Source organism: Rhineura floridana, chromosome 3, assembly GCF_030035675.1.
Source record: "Rhineura floridana isolate rRhiFlo1 chromosome 3, rRhiFlo1.hap2, whole genome shotgun sequence".
In the NCBI taxonomy this organism is placed as follows: Eukaryota; Metazoa; Chordata; class Lepidosauria; order Squamata; family Rhineuridae; genus Rhineura; species Rhineura floridana.
This window is the reverse complement of record NC_084482.1, coordinates 191,190,044-191,208,743: the sequence shown is the minus strand read 5'-3', so window position 1 is coordinate 191,208,743 and position 18,700 is coordinate 191,190,044. Positions and strand designations below refer to the sequence as shown.

Below are 18,700 nucleotides of genomic sequence, written 5' to 3'. Positions count from 1 at the left end.
TGCCTGTGGTTGCAGAATGATTTCCTGGCTGAGCCTTCTAGCTCACAGTTCAGGCTGTGCCCTGGGCCGAGGGGAATGAGGAGAGGAGGGGGGAGAGCAAAGAGGAAAAGGGCCTAGAGGAGAATGAGTTGGCTTGTCTCCCTGTGTACTGAGACATAAATAAAGCTGTTCTCAGTTTGCCCAGAGTGTTTGGAGTTTGTTTCTACGGCAGCCCTACCAGGCAACAACACACAGGCCTTGTTTTGTTCATTTGTTTGGGCACTGCTACACCATGACAAGCTGCCCCCACAAAAAAAAATTCCCTTTCCTACACAGCTGCTAAGGCAGTGGAAGCTGGTCCATTAGTTAGAAGGGGCACTCCCCCACCAACCCTGTCAGGTCTTCTTAAAAGTCCAGGGGGTGGCACTGCTGTGGCAGCTTCCTTTACCTTACTCTCAGTGTTGTCCTCGGAAAAACTCAGCAGGGAGGAGGAGGAGGATGGGGACAAACTAGAATGAGTTGCCTTTGCCTATAGCCTCTGGCGCCACCTAGTGTTGGTCTCCCTGTCTTCTGCCCTACCAGTTTCAATACAGAAGCAGAAGCTCTCCTCTCTGTTGTGCATGGTCAATGCAGTTTGCTGACAGGGGGAAAAATCTGGATTATCTGGGGACAACACAGACAAAAGGAGGTACCACAACACATAGTTAAACCTGTAGAATTTGCTCCCACAAGAGGTGGCGATGACCACCAACTTGGATGGCTTTAAAAGAGGCTTAGATGATTTCAAGTGCCTACGAGCCATGATATATATGTTCTACCTCCACATTTGAGGGCTGTATGCCTTTGAATGCCAGTTGCTGGGAATCGCAGATGGGGAGAGTGGCTGTTACGCTCAGGTCCTGCTTGCAGGCTTTCCGTAGACAACTGGTTAGCCATTGTGAGAACAGAGTGCTGGACTCGAGGCCGGTCCCAAAGGGCGTCCAGGTTGGGCCCTAGCAAAGGGCCCCTGGAACCACAGAGGCACCTGAGGGGCCTCTCAATAGGATGGGAGAGGAGTAGCGTTCCTTTTCCGCGATCTACAGCAGAGTAGCTGCCGCGGATCGCAGAGATGGAGCTTTTTCCACCCGCCCGTCTCTCCTATCTTTTGAGGCTGTGTGGGTTGCATGCACAGGACTGCCATTAACCAAGATGGCACCCAAGGTTTCCTTTAGGGGCTGAAGCCTCCGGCGTCATCTGATTGATGGCAGCGCTGTGTGCACATAGCAGCTCGCGCAGCTGCAAAAGACAGGAGAGACGGAGCTAGCGAACGGGTGGGCGGAAGAAGCTCCCTCCTGTGAGACAGGTAGGCCAGCGTGTGTGTGCGCACACGCATGTGTGTGTGTGACCAGGGCCCGGGGCAAGCTGGTGGCCAAGGGCCCCGGCATGTCTGGAGCTGGCCCTGGCTGGACTAAATGGGTCACTGGCCTGGTCCAAAAGGGCTCTTCTATGTTCTTATGACAGTGCCTCTTTCCCCACAGGATGGACAATTTGCAAATGTGCACTGGGTTTGTAGCTCACAATGCAATCCTATGCATGTCTATTCAGAAGCAAGGCTGATGCTGCAACCTTTCCTCCTAGGGGAGCATCTCCCCTAGGCGTAAAGGTTGCAGCTTTGGGGGCTTTTTAGTTTAGAGAAAAGGCGAGTAAGAGGTGACATGATAGAAGTGTATGAAATGATGTGTAGCATGGAGAGTGGAGAGTGTTCTCATAAGACTAGAACTCGGGGACATCCAATGAAGCTGAATGTTGGAAGGTTGAGGATAGGCAAAACAAAATACTTCTTCACACAGCGCTTAGTTAAACTATGGAATTCGCTCCCATAAGAGGCAGTGATGGCCACCAACTTGGTTGGATTTAAAAGAGGATTAGACAAATTCATGGAGGACAAGGCTATTGATGCCTACTAACCATGATGGCTATGCTCTGCATCCACAGTTGGAGGCAGTATGCTTCTGAGTACCAGTTGCTGGAAACCACAGGAGGGTAGAGTGCTCTTGCCCTCAGGTCCTGCTTGTGGGCTTCCCATGGGCAACTGGATGGCCACTATGAGAACAGGATGCTGGACTAGATGGGCCAATGGCCTGATCCAGCAGGCCTGTCTTATGTTCTGAAGTCCCACTGAATTCAATAGTTTAACAAAACTTACTCTCAGGTCAGGTGAAGTGTCTTTAGGACTGCAGCCTAATGGTAGCCCGTGCCTGTCAGTGTTAACCATTTGCTCTCTTGTATGCGCATGCAGGATCCCATGAGACAGCTTGAGGATCTGCTAGAAATTTCCAAAAACCTTTATTTAGGGAGCAAGAGATTAGTAGGACTTTAAATATACTATTTCATGCCCTCTAATTATGAACATATGCTTTCAAGACTGTAGGGAAATCTGTATTTTCAAGTGAATTTTGCCAATGTTCATTGGGAGAGGCATCACTTTGACCCTATGGAACTATCAGAGCTGTTTTGACTTACTTGAAAATGATCAACACTTTCCCCTACAAGTAAAAGGTGAAGAATTGGGCTTGTTGGTTTTTTTGTTTAGGAAAAAGATTACGTGGGGGAAGGATATGATAGAGGTACAGTATATAAGAGTCTGCATGGTGTGGAGAAAGTGAATAGTGATATAAAATTTCTCCCTTTATCACAACACTGGAATTCATTATTAATTAATTAATTAAAATTAAATAAATTAAATAATGTTTATTATTTCCTCCCAAAGGAGCCCAGGGCATCAATGAAATGGAGGATGGTCACACAACAAAACTGATGGCACTAGATTCAGGAACAGGAAAACAACACACAAGTAAAAATAAGGCAATGGAATTCATTGTGACACAATGTGGTGACAGACCCTGGCTTAAATGGCTTTACACAAGGATTAGGGAAATTCGTAAGAAGCCAGCAGTCTGACAGCCGCTATTAGCCATGGAGGCTAAATGGTACTTCTTTCATCAGAGACGATTGTAGGGAAGAGGTTCAACAGCAGAGAAGTCTGTTCTTCTCGTGCCTTGCTTGTGGGCTTCCCAGGAGGCATCTGGTTGCCCACTGTGAGGAAGAGGGTGCTGGACTAGATAGACCTTTGGTCTGATCCAGCAAGGCCCTTATGTCCTTACTTTGTGTCACACTGTCAACTGCATGTTTAGACCAGGGTTGGGTAACCTGTGCAGCCCTCCAGATGTTGTTGGATTCCAGCTCCCATCAGCCCCAGGCAGCATAACCAATGGTCAGGCATGATGGGAGTTGTAGTCTAGCAACATCTGGAGGCCCACCAGTTCCACATCCCTCTATTAAAAATGCAAGTAGGCTGCACACATTGTTCCAGCAAGCCAGCCATGTCGTTTCCCAGGACTGGTTTAACAAGTCCCCAAGTGGTTTAACAATCAATCCCTCTTCTCAAGGAACCCTGGGAATTGTAGGACTGTGAGGGGGAATAGGGATTTCCTATCAACTCTCAGCATCCTTCACAGACAACAGGATTCTTGGGGGAAGCCATGGCTGTTGAAAGTGGGATCACAGTACTTTAAACGCATAGTGCAGATGTGGCCTAAGAATATTGCAGGACTGGAGCCTGGAGGTACCTTGGTGAGAAGCAAAAGACAAGCTGTGAAGCTGGATCAGACCAAAAGTCCATCTAGTCCAGCATCCCACAGTGGCCCATCAGGCGCTTCTGGGAAGCCCACAAGCAGGGCAGGAAGGCAGGAGGGAGGAGGCTGCGGGGCCCAATCAGAGGGAAGAGCGAGCAGGAACAGCAACCCGTGAAGCCCATGTTCTGCATCATGCCGCCTCCACAGAAGAAAAGTGTTACTTTGAAGCAAGGAGGTGGGGAAAGGCCTGGCCTGCATCTGCAATTAACCATGCGTTAAAAGTTCTGCAGCAAGAAGATCCAAATTCTGCACTCAAAAAATGAGTATGTTCATATTTTGCATAAACTTGTTCAGTTGGCACACTCTCTTTCTTGACCCTGAACAAAACTTGGCAGGCAGAGGGTAAGGCTGAGTGGTAGGGAAACAACAATGGAGGTCATGGGGGAAATGGCCAGGGGCAACGGCAGGCACAGAATCTCTGTTCCCCAGAAGCACTGGAACAAATAGCAGATGCTGCCTTTATGGTTTCGGAACATGGGAAGCTGCCTTCCATTGAGTCAGACCCATTGGTCCATCTAGCTCAGTACTGTTTAAACTGATTGGCAGTGGCTATCCAGGGTTTCAGGCAGGAATCTCTCCCAGCCTTACGTCGAGAAGCCAGGGATTCAACCTGCAACCTTCTGCATGCAAAGCAGATGCTCAGCCACTGAGCTACAGCCCTTCCCCCGAAACCACAATGGACAGAATATTGACAGTATTCAAAGAATGAAAGCAAGAGATTTGCAGGAATGCAAGGTCAGTGTCAGGTACACTACACTCAACATCCAAGGCCCTCTTCCGGTTGCCTACTCCGAGGGAGGGTGGCAACAAGGGAGAGGGCCTTCTCAGTGGTGGCCCCCAAATTATGGAATGATTTGTTTGACGAGGTGCGCTTGGCGCCAACACTGTTATCTTTTCGGTGCCAGGTCAAGACTTTCCTCTTCTCCCAGGCATTTTAGCGTGTGTTTTTAAACTGTTTTTTAAAGAATGTGTTTTTAAATTTGTATATTTGTTTTTAATGTTTTTAATTGCTGTAAACCGCCCAGAGAGCTTTGGCTATGGGCCGGTATATAAATGTAATAAATAAATAAATAAAGGTACCAGACTCTGTGTGATGTGTGTGCACGTGTCTCTGTGTGTGATAGGTGTATGTGTGTGTGCATGAATAAAATGCACACAACTTGGAAAATTAATTCAGCCTTGCAAAGCAGATGAGAAAAATGAGCTCTAGACAGGAGGTGGCACAGGAATGGGTAATTCACAGGCAAATGTTGACTAAAGAAAAGGAAATGGAAGGATATTGGAGGGGTGGGACTGTGAGGGAGTAAGAACCAAAAGAGCCAGAATGTCTCCTGCCAAGGAAGGGCATGACACACCAGAAGCATGACAAGAAGAGGGGGCTGCTGAGAAGGAGGAATGAGGAGAAAAAGATGGAACAGAATATGGCTGGTTGCTGAACCAAACCCCTGGAGCCTGGAGGTACCTTGGTGAGAAGCAAAAGACAAGCTGTGAAGCTGGATCAGACCAAAAGTCCATCTAGTCCAGCATCCCACAGTGGCCCATCAGGCGCTTCTGGGAAGCCCACAAGCAGGGCAGGAAGGCAGGAGGGAGGAGGCTGCGGGGCCCAATCAGAGGGAAGAGCGAGCAGGAACAGCAACCCGTGAAGCCCATGTTCTGCATCATGCCGCCTCCACAGAAGAAAAGTGTTACTTTGAAGCAAGGAGGTGGGGAAAGGCAGAACAAAGATTGCGTAGAGTAGCCTTCCCTATCCTGGGGCCCTCCAGGTATTGCTGGACTACAACTCCCATCATCCCTGCCCATTGGCCGTGCTGGCTCTGGGGGTGATGGGAGTTGGAGTCCAACAACTTGTGGAGGGCCTCAGGATGGGGAAGGTTGATGTGGGGAATGGGGAGGGAAGTGGGAGAGGCTAGTTAATCAGCGAAGAGGCCTGGCCCCCAGAAGGGGTGGGAGAAGGGAAGGGCGGGTGAGGAAAGCCTCTGGATGGGAAAGGCAGGGCCCAGGGCAGCTCCAAAGAAGGGATGGGCAGTGGCGATGGGGAAGAAGGAAAGGAAGGCAGCGTGGGGAGGGGTCCAGGTGACGCAAAGGAGGCCGAGAAGGCTGAGGAGGGAAGAGAAACGGCAGGTTTGGCAGCACTGGCAGCCTGCAACATGCCGTGGGCGGTCCCAGCACCGGCAGAGGCCTTGTCAGTGCTGTGGGTGCGCTGGTGGCGGTTGAGGTGGGAGCTGCGGCTGAAGCATTTGCCGCAGATGCCGCACTTGTAGGGCTTCTCTCCGGTGTGGGTGCGCTGGTGGATGGTGAGCTCTGAGCGCTGGATGAAGGCCTTGTCACATTCCCCGCAAGCGTAGGGCTTCTCGCCCAGGTGGATGCGCTGGTGCTTGATGAGGTTGGAGCTGACACTGAAGCACTTGCCGCAGGCATCACAGCGGTATGGCTTCTCCCCAGTGTGCATGCGCCGGTGCTTGGTGAGGTCCGACTTCTGGATGAAGCCCTTGCCGCAGTCCCCACACTTGTAGGGCTTCTCGCCCAGGTGGGTGCGCTGGTGCTTCAGAAGGTTGGAGCGCATGCCAAAGCATTTGCCACACTCGTTGCATTTGTAGGGCTTCTCCCCAGTGTGCATGCGCCGGTGCTTGGCCAGCGCAGAGTTCTGGGCAAAGCACTTGCCACAGTCTATGCAGGAGTAGGGCTTCTCGCCAGTCTGAGTGCCTTGGTGGCGCACACCCTCCCCCCCACCCCTCCCACACTCGCTGCAGGCTGGGCGCCACCACAAGAAACTCTTACCGCAGTCGCTGCACTTGCAGGGCAGCAAGGTGCCACGGCGGCGCTTCTGCCGGGTCCCCACAAAGCCACAGTCCATGCAGCGGCAGGGCGGGCACTCGGCACTCCTGTGCACTCGCTGGTGCCGCTCTAAGTGGGAGCTCTGGGAGAAACCCTTGCCGCAGTTGTCGCAGTGGTAGGGCTTGTCACCGGCATGGATGCGGCGGTGTCGGTCCAAGTGGGAGCTCCAGGCGAAGCTTTTGCCACAGTCACTGCAGGTGTAAGGCTTGGCTGAATCGTCTGGGTGGCGTGTCCGCCGGTGCTGTAGCAAGGCGCCGTTCAATCCAAAGCTCTTGCCACAGTCTTTGCAAACGTAGGGTTTCTCTGCAGCGTGATGGGCACGGCGGTGCTTGGACAGTGCCGCATTCTTGTTGAACCCTTTGCCACACTCGTTGCACTGGTAGGGTTTGGAGCTGGCTTTGCTAATTGGTGTGGCCACCACCGCCAAGCAGTACTTGCAAGGAGCGGTTGCCTGGATGCTGCCAAAGTGTGTGCGCCGGTGGCGGTCCAGGTGAGAACTCCAGGCAAAAGCTCGGCCGCAGTCTTCACAGATGTAAGGCTTCTCGCCAGTGTGGATGCGCCGATGACGCTCCAGGTGAGAGTTCCAGTTGAAGCCCTTGCCGCATTCCTCGCACTTGTAAGGCTTTTCTTCCAGGTGCTGTTTTTGGTGCTTGATGAGGTTGGTTGGGAGGCCAAAACTCTTGCCGCAAATGTTACACTCACAGGGCCGAGGCGGGCTGGCACCGCTCCTCTTGCCCACGTGGGTGCGCTGGTGCTGGATGAAGGCTGAGCCAACACTGAAGCTCTTGCCGCACTCTGCACAGCGGTAGGGCTTGGTGCTGGTGTGGCGCCGCTGGTGGGTCACCAGGGTGGAGCTGAGCCGGAAGCACTTGCCGCACTCGTTGCACTTGTAGGGCTTCTCCAGGCCAGTGCCACCATGTAGCCGGGGGCGCCTGGCAAAGCCAAAGCCCTTGCCGCAATCATGGCACCAGCTGGCGTGGCTTAGCAGCCCGTGGTGGCTGCGTGGGGATAACTTCTTGAAGCTGCGGTGGGTGACCGCCTTGGCCTGCCTCTTCCCCAGGGGCTTTTTTGGCTGCTCATCCAAAACTGGCTGGTCTGGCTCTCCACCACTGGTGTTTAGCTCATGATCAGGAGCCTCCTTGGAGTTCTCTAGTGGTGGATCCTGTTGGGCATCCGCCTTCTCACTTGTAACGTCCCCTCCACTATCTCCTCCTCCACCTCCTCCATCCTCCTGGTGTATCACCTCCTTCTCCTCCTCCTCCTCCACTTCATTCCCATTCTCATTGTCGCTCACCATCCCATCATCTGCTGGAACAACGAGAGAATCCAGTAACTCCTGAGGTCTGGGAAAGGAAACTTGGAGAAGGGAATGGAAAAGGGAGTCACAGGTCTACAGACCGGACATCACAACTCATCATCCTTCCCCCACCCTACCCCAGCGCTCCATGCCCTGTTCACCCTCCCCAACCCCACCTCCTCCTGCACATAAGAAGAGCCCTGCTGGAGCAGGCCAAGGCTCCATCTGCTTCCCCTAGTGGACAACAAGACACCTCCAGGAAGCCCCCATGGTGGGCAACAAAGGAAAAGCCGCAGCTCAGGGACAGAGCACCTGCCTGGCATGCAGAAGGTCCCAGGTTCAATCCCCGGCATCTCCAGGTAGGGCTGGGAGAGAACCCTGCCTGAAACCCTGGCAGCTGCTGCCAGTCAGTGCAGACATTACTGGGCTATATAGACAAATGGTCTGACTTGGTATAAGGCAGCTTCCTGTGTTCCTAATAGCCCACCCCTGCCGTTAGCTCCCCAGCAAGGGGGGTTCAGTGGTATCCTGCATCTGAACACAGCGATTCCATACAGCAAGGGTAGGGAAACCTTTTCGGCCTGAAGACTGCAAGAATGGGCGGAGCAATGCATGTAAATGTTGCTTTTGTACAGTAGGGTAATTTCTACACACACAGCCCTCTCTGTCCCCCATCCAGACAAGCAAGGACTCAAAGGACTCAAGGCAAAATCTCTCGAGGAGGGAGCAATGCCAAGCCAGAGAGGGGTATCGCCTGTGGAAGAATCTTGGGGGCCAGATAGAAAGAGTTGGAGGGCCACATTAGGTCCCCACGCCTGAGGCTCCCCAACACTTGCCAGACAGCCATCATGACTACACCTCGCTCACGTATTCCTCTGCCATTGTGTACTCCGTTAACCCGTCCAACTTTTTTGCTCCTTTGAAAGATCCAAAGGGTGCATGGTACAAGGGGTAGGTATGAACCTGGGTTCAAACCTTGGCCAAGTCCCACCCCCCAGGCTCAGTTTCCCCATCTATAAAATGGTTCATGCCATCACACAGAAAGTTGTTGGGGTTTTGTTTTGTTTGCAACTCGCACATGGTTAGCAGTCATCTGAGTCCACAGTTGTCTTTGGGAGTTGGGCTGATCCCGGTTTATTTTACCCCGCTGACAAAATCACAGGGGCCAATCCTGGTTGGGTGGTTTGTTCTGTTGTGAATGTGCCACTGAAATCAATGGAAGTCACACAGCAGAGGTTGCCTTGCAGATTGTGCCCTATCTGTGTTCCCAGAGCAACCTGGTGGATCTGGCTCCTCATCTGCAAGCAATTAAAGAGGAATTGCAAAGAAAGGGTAATTGCCTAGCAACCATAAAATCTGCATCTAATTTCCTTCCCCCCACCCCCCACCTTGCTTCCCTCTGTGCAATTTTTCTTTGCTGTTTCAGACTCCCGGGACTTGGGGCAGAGACGGGGGACCTCAACTTTATTTAGTGGCTCAGCCCAACTCAGTCCAACTCAGAGGTGGTTTGGTTTTTTCCATGCTGCTCAATGACCTCTGCAGGGAAGGAGATTTTGCCAGGAATCCTATGCTTCTAAAGACCAGCATGTTCGTTTGCTTGTTCATTCTTGTCTCCACTTTCAGAACACCCTGATTGAGCTGCTGAGCAACCCTTGCAGATGTCTAGTGTTCAAAGTCAGCTCATGCAGGGCCCCAAAAAGGCCTACTGAGTCTGTCCCCCCATATCAGCAGTGGGTCCCACAGAGCGCTCTCTCTCTCACACACACACCCCTGCAGTGATGGTTGTCAGGGAACAATTGGCAGAGGCGAATGAGAAGAGTCTGCCCACCATGAATGATCCTCAGGCTCCGCACAAGTCATTCTGCTGCCTGAGGTGAAGGACAAGATGGTGTTCCCCACAGAGCAGCCTGCTAGGCTTGCAGCTGAATCTTTACATTAACCCTGGAAAAGGGACAGATTCGCCTTGCGCACCAGAGGCAACAGGCAGGCCACATGGCACACATAGCCCTGTCTTCCAACACCTTGCTGTGGCTCCCTGTCCCCCAGAACCTGCTACTTGAGGTGACAGTCCCACTCTGCCTCGTGACAGGGTCAGTCCTGCCTGTTCCTCTCAATGAAAAACTCCTGGGTTACCCAGAACGTAGTCTGGAAATCATCACAGCTCTTTGGTTACTTCCCCAAAGTGGAACATATACCAAGTCCAACTATGGGTCCACCTAGCTTGGTCTTCACCAGGGATGGGAAGCCAGTGGCTATCCAGATGTTGTTAGATTCCACCTTCCATCAGACCTGGACGACATGACCAAGGGTCAAGGGTGATGGGAGTTGGAGTCCTGCAGCATCTGGAGGGCCACAGGTCCCCTATCCCTGCCCTAAGTGAAGAAGATCCCGTGTACTGTGTGAAGCAGAAGCAGCATCACCCTCACAGTGAGATGTGTAAAATCCGAATGTATGCAAAACCATGTGAAACTCACAATATAGGAAGTGTGCAAAGTTCCGCATCACGCACTGCACCAGAAGCATAAGTCACTCACGCATCTCTTCCTAACATACAAAAAAGGCACCTTCGGGATACCTGTTGAGAAACACTGCTGCATGCTATGCATGCAATCAAGAGGTACAATGGATGCAAGCTCTGCATCAGGGATGGGGAACCTGTGGCCCTCCAGCTGTTGTTGCTGGACTACAACTCCCATCATCCTCTTTGAGTATTGGCTACGCTGGTTGGAGACTGATGGGAGTTGGAGTCCAACAACAGCTGGAGGGCTGCAGGTCCCACTGCCTTGCTCTGCAGCCTCTGCTTTCTGCCCTGCAGGCTGACTTACCAGGCGCCAGTCCTCTCCTCCTGTGAGATTCAGCAAAAGCAGTTATCCGGGGCCAGCTGATTGCAATTTCCTCCGCTGTGGGGTTGTGGGGGAGGGAGAAGAGGGAGAAGATGTAATTTAAACGGAAATTAGTGCCTTGGTTACCCAGTAACTCCCCCCCTGATCTGCTTTCACTAGGACCCACCTCATGATCTGAGAGCCTGCCAATTCCACCCACTGAGACACTGAGCCTTCCATACATTAGGGGTGGGATTCAACTGTGTTTTACTCAGAGTAGACCATTGAAATGAATGAACATGACTAAGTTAGGTCCATTAATTCCAGTGGGTCTGCTCTGAGTCAAACTGAGCTGAATACCACCCTCTAGGATTTTGAGTATTCTGCTCCCAAGATCAGGCCCAGCACCACCTTCATCCCCTCCTCCACCCCAAAACAGAGCTCTAGCCTGGTCTATACCTGGTGCAAAATGAGGTGGTAAAATACCCAGACCAGGGGAGGGAGGCTTCTGACCAGCATGGATCCAAGTTGGGCCAGTGAGGCTATTGCCCTTAAGCTACAAAGTCATACACCCCTCTCTGCCCTCCATCCAGACAAGCAAGAGGTGTGATCCAAGTTCAAGGATGCATTCCAGGCATGTTAAAACACTCAGGGAGCACAGCCAGTGAATAGTGTGGCCAGAGAAGGGATGTGTGGCCTGGGGAAAGCTCTGAGAGTCAGATAGAGAAGCCTGAGGTTTCCCACCCCTGGCCGAAAGTGTGAACTGTGAGACAGGATGTCCCCTGTTCAGGTGGGAACAGCCTAGGGAGCCTTAGATGAGCATTACTCCCCTGTTCTGAAATACAATGACAATATAGCCCTACCTGCCCAGGACTGCTGGAAGGTTTACAGAAATACTGCATACAAAGCGTTTTGAAATTGCTGTGTACTAATATGGAATTTTCTAACTGCAACAACAAAAAAACTTAATTGCTTCTAAATGGCGTCTAAATGGCATTGTGCCATAAGTGACTGAACGCTTTCATAAGACTTGGCCTTGGCCAAACTGACAGAATTTGGGCAATGACAGAATTGGGAGGAAAAAAACCAAGTAAATTTGAGAAAGCATGGACTTAGGTATTTCATAAATGAGCCACTTTCATCGATTCCTATAAGGCTTTCTTAGTGATGTCATAAATAGTGGAAATGTTAGGTATAAGACACATTGTAAGTCGGTTTACAGCAGTGGTAGCCAATGTGGTACCCTCCTGATGTTGCCAGACTACAACTCCCACCATCATCATCATCTGACCGATGGCCATTCTGGCCTAAGCTTTTGGGAGTTGAGTCCAACAACATCTAGAGGGCAACACGTTGTATACCCCTGGTTTATAAGGAAATGTTGTGAATGTTCCATACACTTTCAGTTCGATATTTTGGACATGTCAATAGCGGATTTTTAAAATTGTTTTGGTCATCTGTGTGGGCTCAATGGTTCCTTAGCAGTGTATATAAATCCAGGAGAGAGAAGGAGCCCTTACCCAGGGAGATCACGTTCTCATAGTTCTCCTGCATGTTGTTGCTGGGGTCCAGGAAAGCCCCCCAGTGCTTCGTCTGGAGAAGAAGAAGGCATGGTCACTCATTTTTTTGCAGGTCACATTAATTCTTGCAAAAACAACTTCCCCACCCCCACCAGACAAGATGCCCAAATCAGATCACTAACAGCCATGTCAGCAATTCATAACTAGCCTCCCTTGAAATTGCACATCACTTTCTTTACGCAGAGCTTGGAAAAGTTACTTTTTTTGAACTACAACTTCCATCAGCCCAATCCAGTGGCCATGCTGGCTGGGGCTGATGGGAGTTGTAGTTTAAAAAAGTAACTTTTCCAAGCTCTGTCTTTACGTTGCTCTTGTACTTCTCCTTCCGCATTCATCTAAGGCCAATGTCTCCATCTTTAATTTGGGACAACTAGAAGGACAGTATTAAACTAAATGGTTGCATGTGCATGACTTCTGGGAGCACAACAGAACTTCCACTTCCTCTCCTTCCCCCACTCCATGACCCCCTAATCTGCTATGGTGGGGACCAGAAAGGCAGAGCAAGAGGAAGTGAATAAATAAAAATAAATTAAAGGAGCAATAATATACAATTAACAATCATACAGCATCTAGCACAGTGCATTACCATTGCTACAATAGGCAGAAAAATCATTTAAATGGCCCGCCAAGACCTTCAGCAATTTTCAAGCTGTCTGTGGCGAAAAAAGGCTAGGAACCATTGCCCTAATCCATCACTGAAGCCACCATGAGACAAAAAACACCATATATCCAAGATGAGATTGCTTTACATCAAACTGACCACTCCCAAGTGGCTACCATGCTCTGATTGAAGTGCTTCACAATAATGAAAGTGGATTCATTCTAAAAATCCACATTAGGACAATAATTTTGTTAGGCCAACCGAAAATGTTACAAAACAGCATGCAAACTTTCGAGCTCTCCAGATCTCTTCATCTGGCTAGATGGCAAACAGAACAAGAGGAAGGGGGAGCAGAAAGAAGTTGGCTGATGCTGAAGTTATAGACAGAATAGGCTACAGTCCTAACCCTGCTGACCATTAAGTTTAATAGTAGAACATAGGATTGCGCTGTTTGTCTTAAGATGGAATGTGGGATGCGGCAACAGACATTCAAATAAGGCTGTACTTCAGAGATGGGAAATCTGTAGCCTGCCAGATATTGTTGGGCTCCAGTTTCTATCAGGTCCATTCCGCATTGCCAGTGATCAGGGATGATGGGAGCTGTAGTCCAGCAACATCTGGAGAGCCACATCCTTGCTCTATTTGGTGCTTTACAAATATTAAGCTGCATCTTAGGCTGTTGGGAAGAAGCATACAATGATTGATCCCCCATTTTTAAAAAATACAAAATACAGCTAAAGGCTATGTATACACTACACATTTAAAGCACATAGCTTCCCCCAAAGAATCCTGGGAACTGTATTTGTTAAGGGTGCTGGGGATTGTAGCTGTGTGGCAGGTAAACTACAGGTCCCGGGATTCTTTGGGGAAAACAATGTGCTTGAAATGTATGGTGTATACGCAGTCTAAGATTAATGAATCCATGGGGGGGGGCATTGAAAGTGATTATTTAGAAGTGTGGTTTGGTAGTAAGAGCGCATGCTTTGCATGCAAAAGATCCCAGGTTCGGTCCTTGACATCTCCATTTTGAAAGATCTCAGGTAACAGGTGTGGAAAACATCCTTCTCTGATTGAAATACCTATGACCTCGGAGAGCAGCTTCAAGCCCAGGGATGGGAAACCGGTGACCCCACCACCACCACAGTTGTTGAACACCAGCTCCCATCAACCTCAGCCAGCATATCCAATGGTCAGGGATGATGGGAGTTGTAGTGCAGCAATATCTGGAGGGTCACAGGTTCCCCATTCCTCTTTTTCTCGGTGCAGATGGGCCACTTGCCTGCCTCAATAAAAGGAGGTTTCAAAGACTACTGACCTCCCAATAGAGGAGAATTGATGGCACCACTGAGAGGTGTTGCGGCTAGAATCTTTGCACTGCATCTGATGAAACACAGGTTTGAAGCCTATTCATGGCCCATGGATGTGCTGTGATCTCTCAGCCCACCCTACCTCACAGGGCTGTTGTGCGGATAATTAAAATAAACTGCCCTGAGCTCCTTGGTCGGAGGGAGGATAAGAGGGCAACACATATGATGCATGGCAATATCTATGGACTGGAAGATGGTAGGGAACTAGTGGGCTGCAGTAGTATAGTAGCAAATTCAGAAGTGCAGGGTCCCTTCATGATGGTCACAGTCATGTTCCCCTTTTTGTGCTGGGTTGAGAAAGAGAACCTCGTTAATTCCTTCTCCCACAACAACAGACAGCCCTAGGAGCCAATAAGCATTAAAAAGGGAGAGTGTTAGCTACTGAAAAGTCTTCCCAGTGGCTGACTCACCTCCTTTCACTCTGATTGATGCCAAGCAGCAGGAAAGGACAAGGAAGTGTGTTAGAAGACTCTTTGTAGTGGCTAACACACTCCCCTTTCATGATGATTGCCTCATAGGGTGCTAGTGACCCTGCTAGAACCCTGTTCCCAAAAAGTAATGGTCTAAGACACCCCCCCAAGACCCTGGACAACTAGACCCCTGGTGGGCTGTTCTTTTCTCTTTCTCCTACCTACCTTCTGCCCCCTTTAGGATGCACACATGGTGAGAGGGTTTGAGAGTGTTGGAGAAGCTGAGAGCAATGCCATCTGGAGTCTAGACCAAGAGGCTACACTCCTAGCAGGGGCACCCATGGTGGAATGGTCAAAGCTGAGACACCAGACTAAGATGCATCCAACCTCAGAGGAAGGCAATGGTAAACCACCTCTGAATACCTCTTACCACAAAAACCCTATGAACAGAGTATCCGAAATGCAATATGAGATAGTGCTGGAAGATGAGACCCCCAGGTCAGAAGGCACTCACTGAGCTACTCGGGAAGAACAAAGGACAAGTACGAGTGACTAATGACGCAGCTGGGTCAAAGCCGAAAGGAAGCCCGGAGGCTGATGCGCACAGATGCGAAAGGAGAGTCCGGAGTTGTACGATGCACACAGTAGGAACATGCAATGTGAAAAGCATGAACCAGGGAAAGTTAGAAATTGTCAAGCAAGAAATGGAACGTATCAACATTACAATACTTTGCGTGAGTGAATTAAAATGGATGGGAATGGGACATTTTCAATCAGGCAACTACAAAATATTTTATTCAGGAAATGAAAAATTAAGAAGAAACGGGGTTGCTTTAATAGTGAGAAGTGATGTAGCAAAAGCAATTAGGAGCTATAATGCAAGGTCTGAGCGAGTGATATCAATGAGATTAAACAGGAAACCTATTGACATAACCATCATCCAAGTCTATGCTCCAATGGCAAATGCAGAAGAATAGGAATTGGGGAGATTTTATGCAGAGGTACAGGAAGAAATTGATCACACAGCAAAACAAGATATGTTGATAATCATGGGGGACTGGAATGCAAAAGTAGAGAACAGAGAAGAAGTAAGAATTGTGGGGAAATGGGGCTTAGGAGACAGAAATGAAGCAGGAGAAAGACTTATTGAATTCTGTGAAGCCAATAATTTGTTTCTTGCAAACACATTTTTGAGCAACTGAAATGATGACTGTACACATGGACATCGCCAGATGGTCAATATAGGAATCAAATTGATTATATAGTTGGTAGCAGAAGATGGAGAAGTTCCATACTTTCTGCAAAAACAAGACCAGGAGCAGACTGCGGTACAGATCATGAACTGGTCATATCGAAAATCAGAGTAAAGCTAAAGAACAACAAAGCAATCATAATGCCAAAATACAATTTAAATAACATCCCAGAATAATATAAAGATCAAATAAGGAACAGATTTGAGGCTTTAAACTTAGTTGACAGAGAACCAGAAGAACAATGGACTGAAGTCAGAGACATTATCCGGGAAGAATGCAAAAAGACAATACCTCTAGTAAAAAAGACAGAAAGACCTCAATGGATGACTGAAGAAACTCTTAAAATGGTTAAAGAGAGAAGGAAAGCAAGAGGAGATAGAAAGACGGTCAGAACCCTAAATACAACAAAGAGCTACTAGTATGTAGGGACAAAGAGAACTATTACAGTAGTTATTGTATAGAAACAGAAGAGGACAACAAAAAGGGAAGAACAAGAGCCCTATTCCAAAAGATAAGAGAAATGAAAGGGAAATTTAAACCAAAATTAGGGATGTTGAATAATCAACAGGGGAACACACTGACTGACTGTGATGACATAAAAGGAAGATGGAAGCAATATACTGAAGAATTCTATAAAAGAGATGACAGGATGACAGATTCATTCATGGAGGAACTGTATGATGAAGAACCAGACATTTTAGGAGGTGAGGTGAAAAATGCTCTTAAAATACTTGGAAGAAACAAATCACCAGGAACAGATGGCATACCAATAGAGCTGCTACAAGCTACTGAGACTGAATCTGTCCACATTTTGACAAAAAAATTGTCAAGAAATATGGAATACTAAACAATGGCCCAAAGACTGGGAGTGTTCAATATATATCCCAATTCTAAAGAAAGAGGATCCCAGGGAATGCAGTAATTATCAAACTATTGCCTTAATATCCCATGCAAGTAAAGTAATGCTCAAGATTCTACAACCAAGGCTCTTACCATATATGGAGCGAGAAATGCCAGACGTCCAAGCTGGATTTAGAAAGGGAAGAGACGCCAGAGATCATATCGCAAACATACGTTGGATAATGAAACGGACCAAGGAATTTCAGAAGAAAATCCCCCATGCTTTATAGATTACATCAAAGCCTTTGATTGTGTAGATCATGAAAAACTATGGAATGCCTTAAAAGAAATGGGGGTGCCACAGCATCTGATTGTCCTGATGCGCAACCTATACTCTGGACAAGAGGCTACTGTAAGGACAGAGTATGGAGAAACCGATTGGTTCCCAATCGGAAAGGGTGTGAGACAGGGGTGTATTTTATCACCCTATTTGTTTAATCTATATGCAGAACATATCATACGGAAAGCAGGATTGGACCAAGATGAAGCAGGTGTGAAAACTGGAGGGAGAAATATCAATAATTTAAGATATGCAGATATCATATTACTAGCAGAAACCAGTAATGATTTGAAACGAATGCTGATGAAAGTTAAAGAGGAAAGCACAAAAGCAGGACTACAGCTGAATGTCAAGAAGACTAAAGTAATGACAACAGAAGATTTATGTAACTTTAAAGTTGACGATGAGGACATTGAACTCGTCAAGGATTATCAGTATGTTGGCACAGTCATTAACCAAAATGGAGACAATAGTCAAGAAATCAGAAGAAGGCTAGGACTGGGGAGGGTAGCTATGAGAATAGAAAAGGTCATCAAATGCAAAGATGTATCACTGAACACTAAAGTCAGGATCATTCAGACCATGGTATTCCCGATCTCTATGTATGGATGTGAAAGTTGGACAGTGAAAAAGTGGATAAGAGAAAAATTAACTCATTTGAAATGTGGTGTTGGAGGAGAGCTTTAAGCATACTATGGACTGCGAAAAAGACAAATAATTGGGTGTTAGAACAGATTAAACCAGAACTGTCACTAGAAGTTAAAATGATGAAACTGATACTTTGGACACATAATGAGAAGACATGAGTCACTAGAAAAGACAATAATGCTGGGAAAAACAGAAAGGAGTAGAAAAAGAGGAAGGCCAAACAAGACATCAATTGATTCCATAAAGGAAGCCACAGACCTGAACTTACAAGATCTGAGCAGGGTGGTTCATGACAAATGCTCTTGGAGGTCACTGATTCATAGGGTCGCCATAAATCGTAATCCACTTGAAGGCACATAACAACAACCTACCTTCTGAGGATGAGCTCAGGAGAGACCTTCTTTAATCCAGCAGCCTCTCTCTCTCTCTGTATAGGAACATACGTCTACACTGACAGGCAGCGTGTCTCTGGGGATCTCTCTTAGCCCTACGTGGAGACGTCGGGAATTGAACCTGTAACGTTCCGCCTGCGGAGCAGATGCTCTACTACTGAGTAGCTATCATACCTATCTCTTGCTTGCCTTACCCACTTTTCCCGGGCGGTAAGTCGCTTTAGGGTTGCATCGTGGAGCGTGTGGTTCCTCTCTGCAGCAGCCGGATGCGCTCCTAATCACAGGCATCCGAGCCCGGGCGTGTCAACCAACGGGGCCAGAAAGCGGAGCGCGATCGAGAGTCACTCTCTTTCCTGCCCATTCTCAGCACTTTGGCCGAGTTCTCTCTCCCCCTCGCTCTCTTCCTGTGGTCTTCGATTCACCTGGTGCTTCCGGTTCAGGAGCGAGAGTCAAGCTCTGTCTACGAAATTCGGGGGCTCCAATTGCGTTTTGAAGCTTCCAACCGCACGGTTCCAGACATACAACACATAAAAATTGCAATCGGTTGCAGACCGGCTTGGTATTGTAAGGACACAGGAAGGGGGTGGAGCAAGCTGGCGGTGGTTGGGGTCTGTTGCTGAGGGGAGAGGAGGGGAGGCAGGAAGGCGGGGAGGAGGTTGGGG

At 48.7% G+C, this 18,700-nt stretch overlaps 1 protein-coding gene across 1 annotated transcript; it reads right to left on the bottom strand.

Annotated features, from left to right (window-relative positions):
* Window positions 1-2,361: 2,361 nt before the first annotated feature.
* On the bottom strand, window positions 2,362-18,312 carry LOC133378823 (zinc finger protein 345-like). The gene is made up of 4 exons (XM_061613439.1): window positions 18,233-18,312; window positions 12,128-12,200; window positions 10,611-10,685; window positions 2,362-7,844 (listed from the first exon to the last, which is right to left on the bottom strand). Exons 2-4 carry the CDS (start codon window positions 12,159-12,161, stop codon window positions 5,560-5,562), a joined length of 2,394 nt encoding a protein of 797 aa, XP_061469423.1. The 5' UTR covers window positions 12,162-12,200; window positions 18,233-18,312; the 3' UTR covers window positions 2,362-5,559.
* Between the last annotated feature and the right edge of the window lie 388 nt (window positions 18,313-18,700).

Bases quoted from the DNA above. Each gene is read 5' to 3' on its own strand.
- LOC133378823 (XM_061613439.1), bottom strand. From the start codon at position 12,161: ATGCAGGAGAACTATGAGAACGTGATCTCCCTGG. The intron at 10,686-12,127 runs GTAAGGGCTCCT...ACAACCCCACAG, and splicing joins TGAGAACGTGATCTCCCTGG to CGGAGGAAATTGCAATCAGC. The intron at 7,845-10,610 runs GTAAGTCAGCCT...CCCTTCTCCAAG, and splicing joins GAGGAGAGGACTGGCGCCTG to TTTCCTTTCCCAGACCTCAG.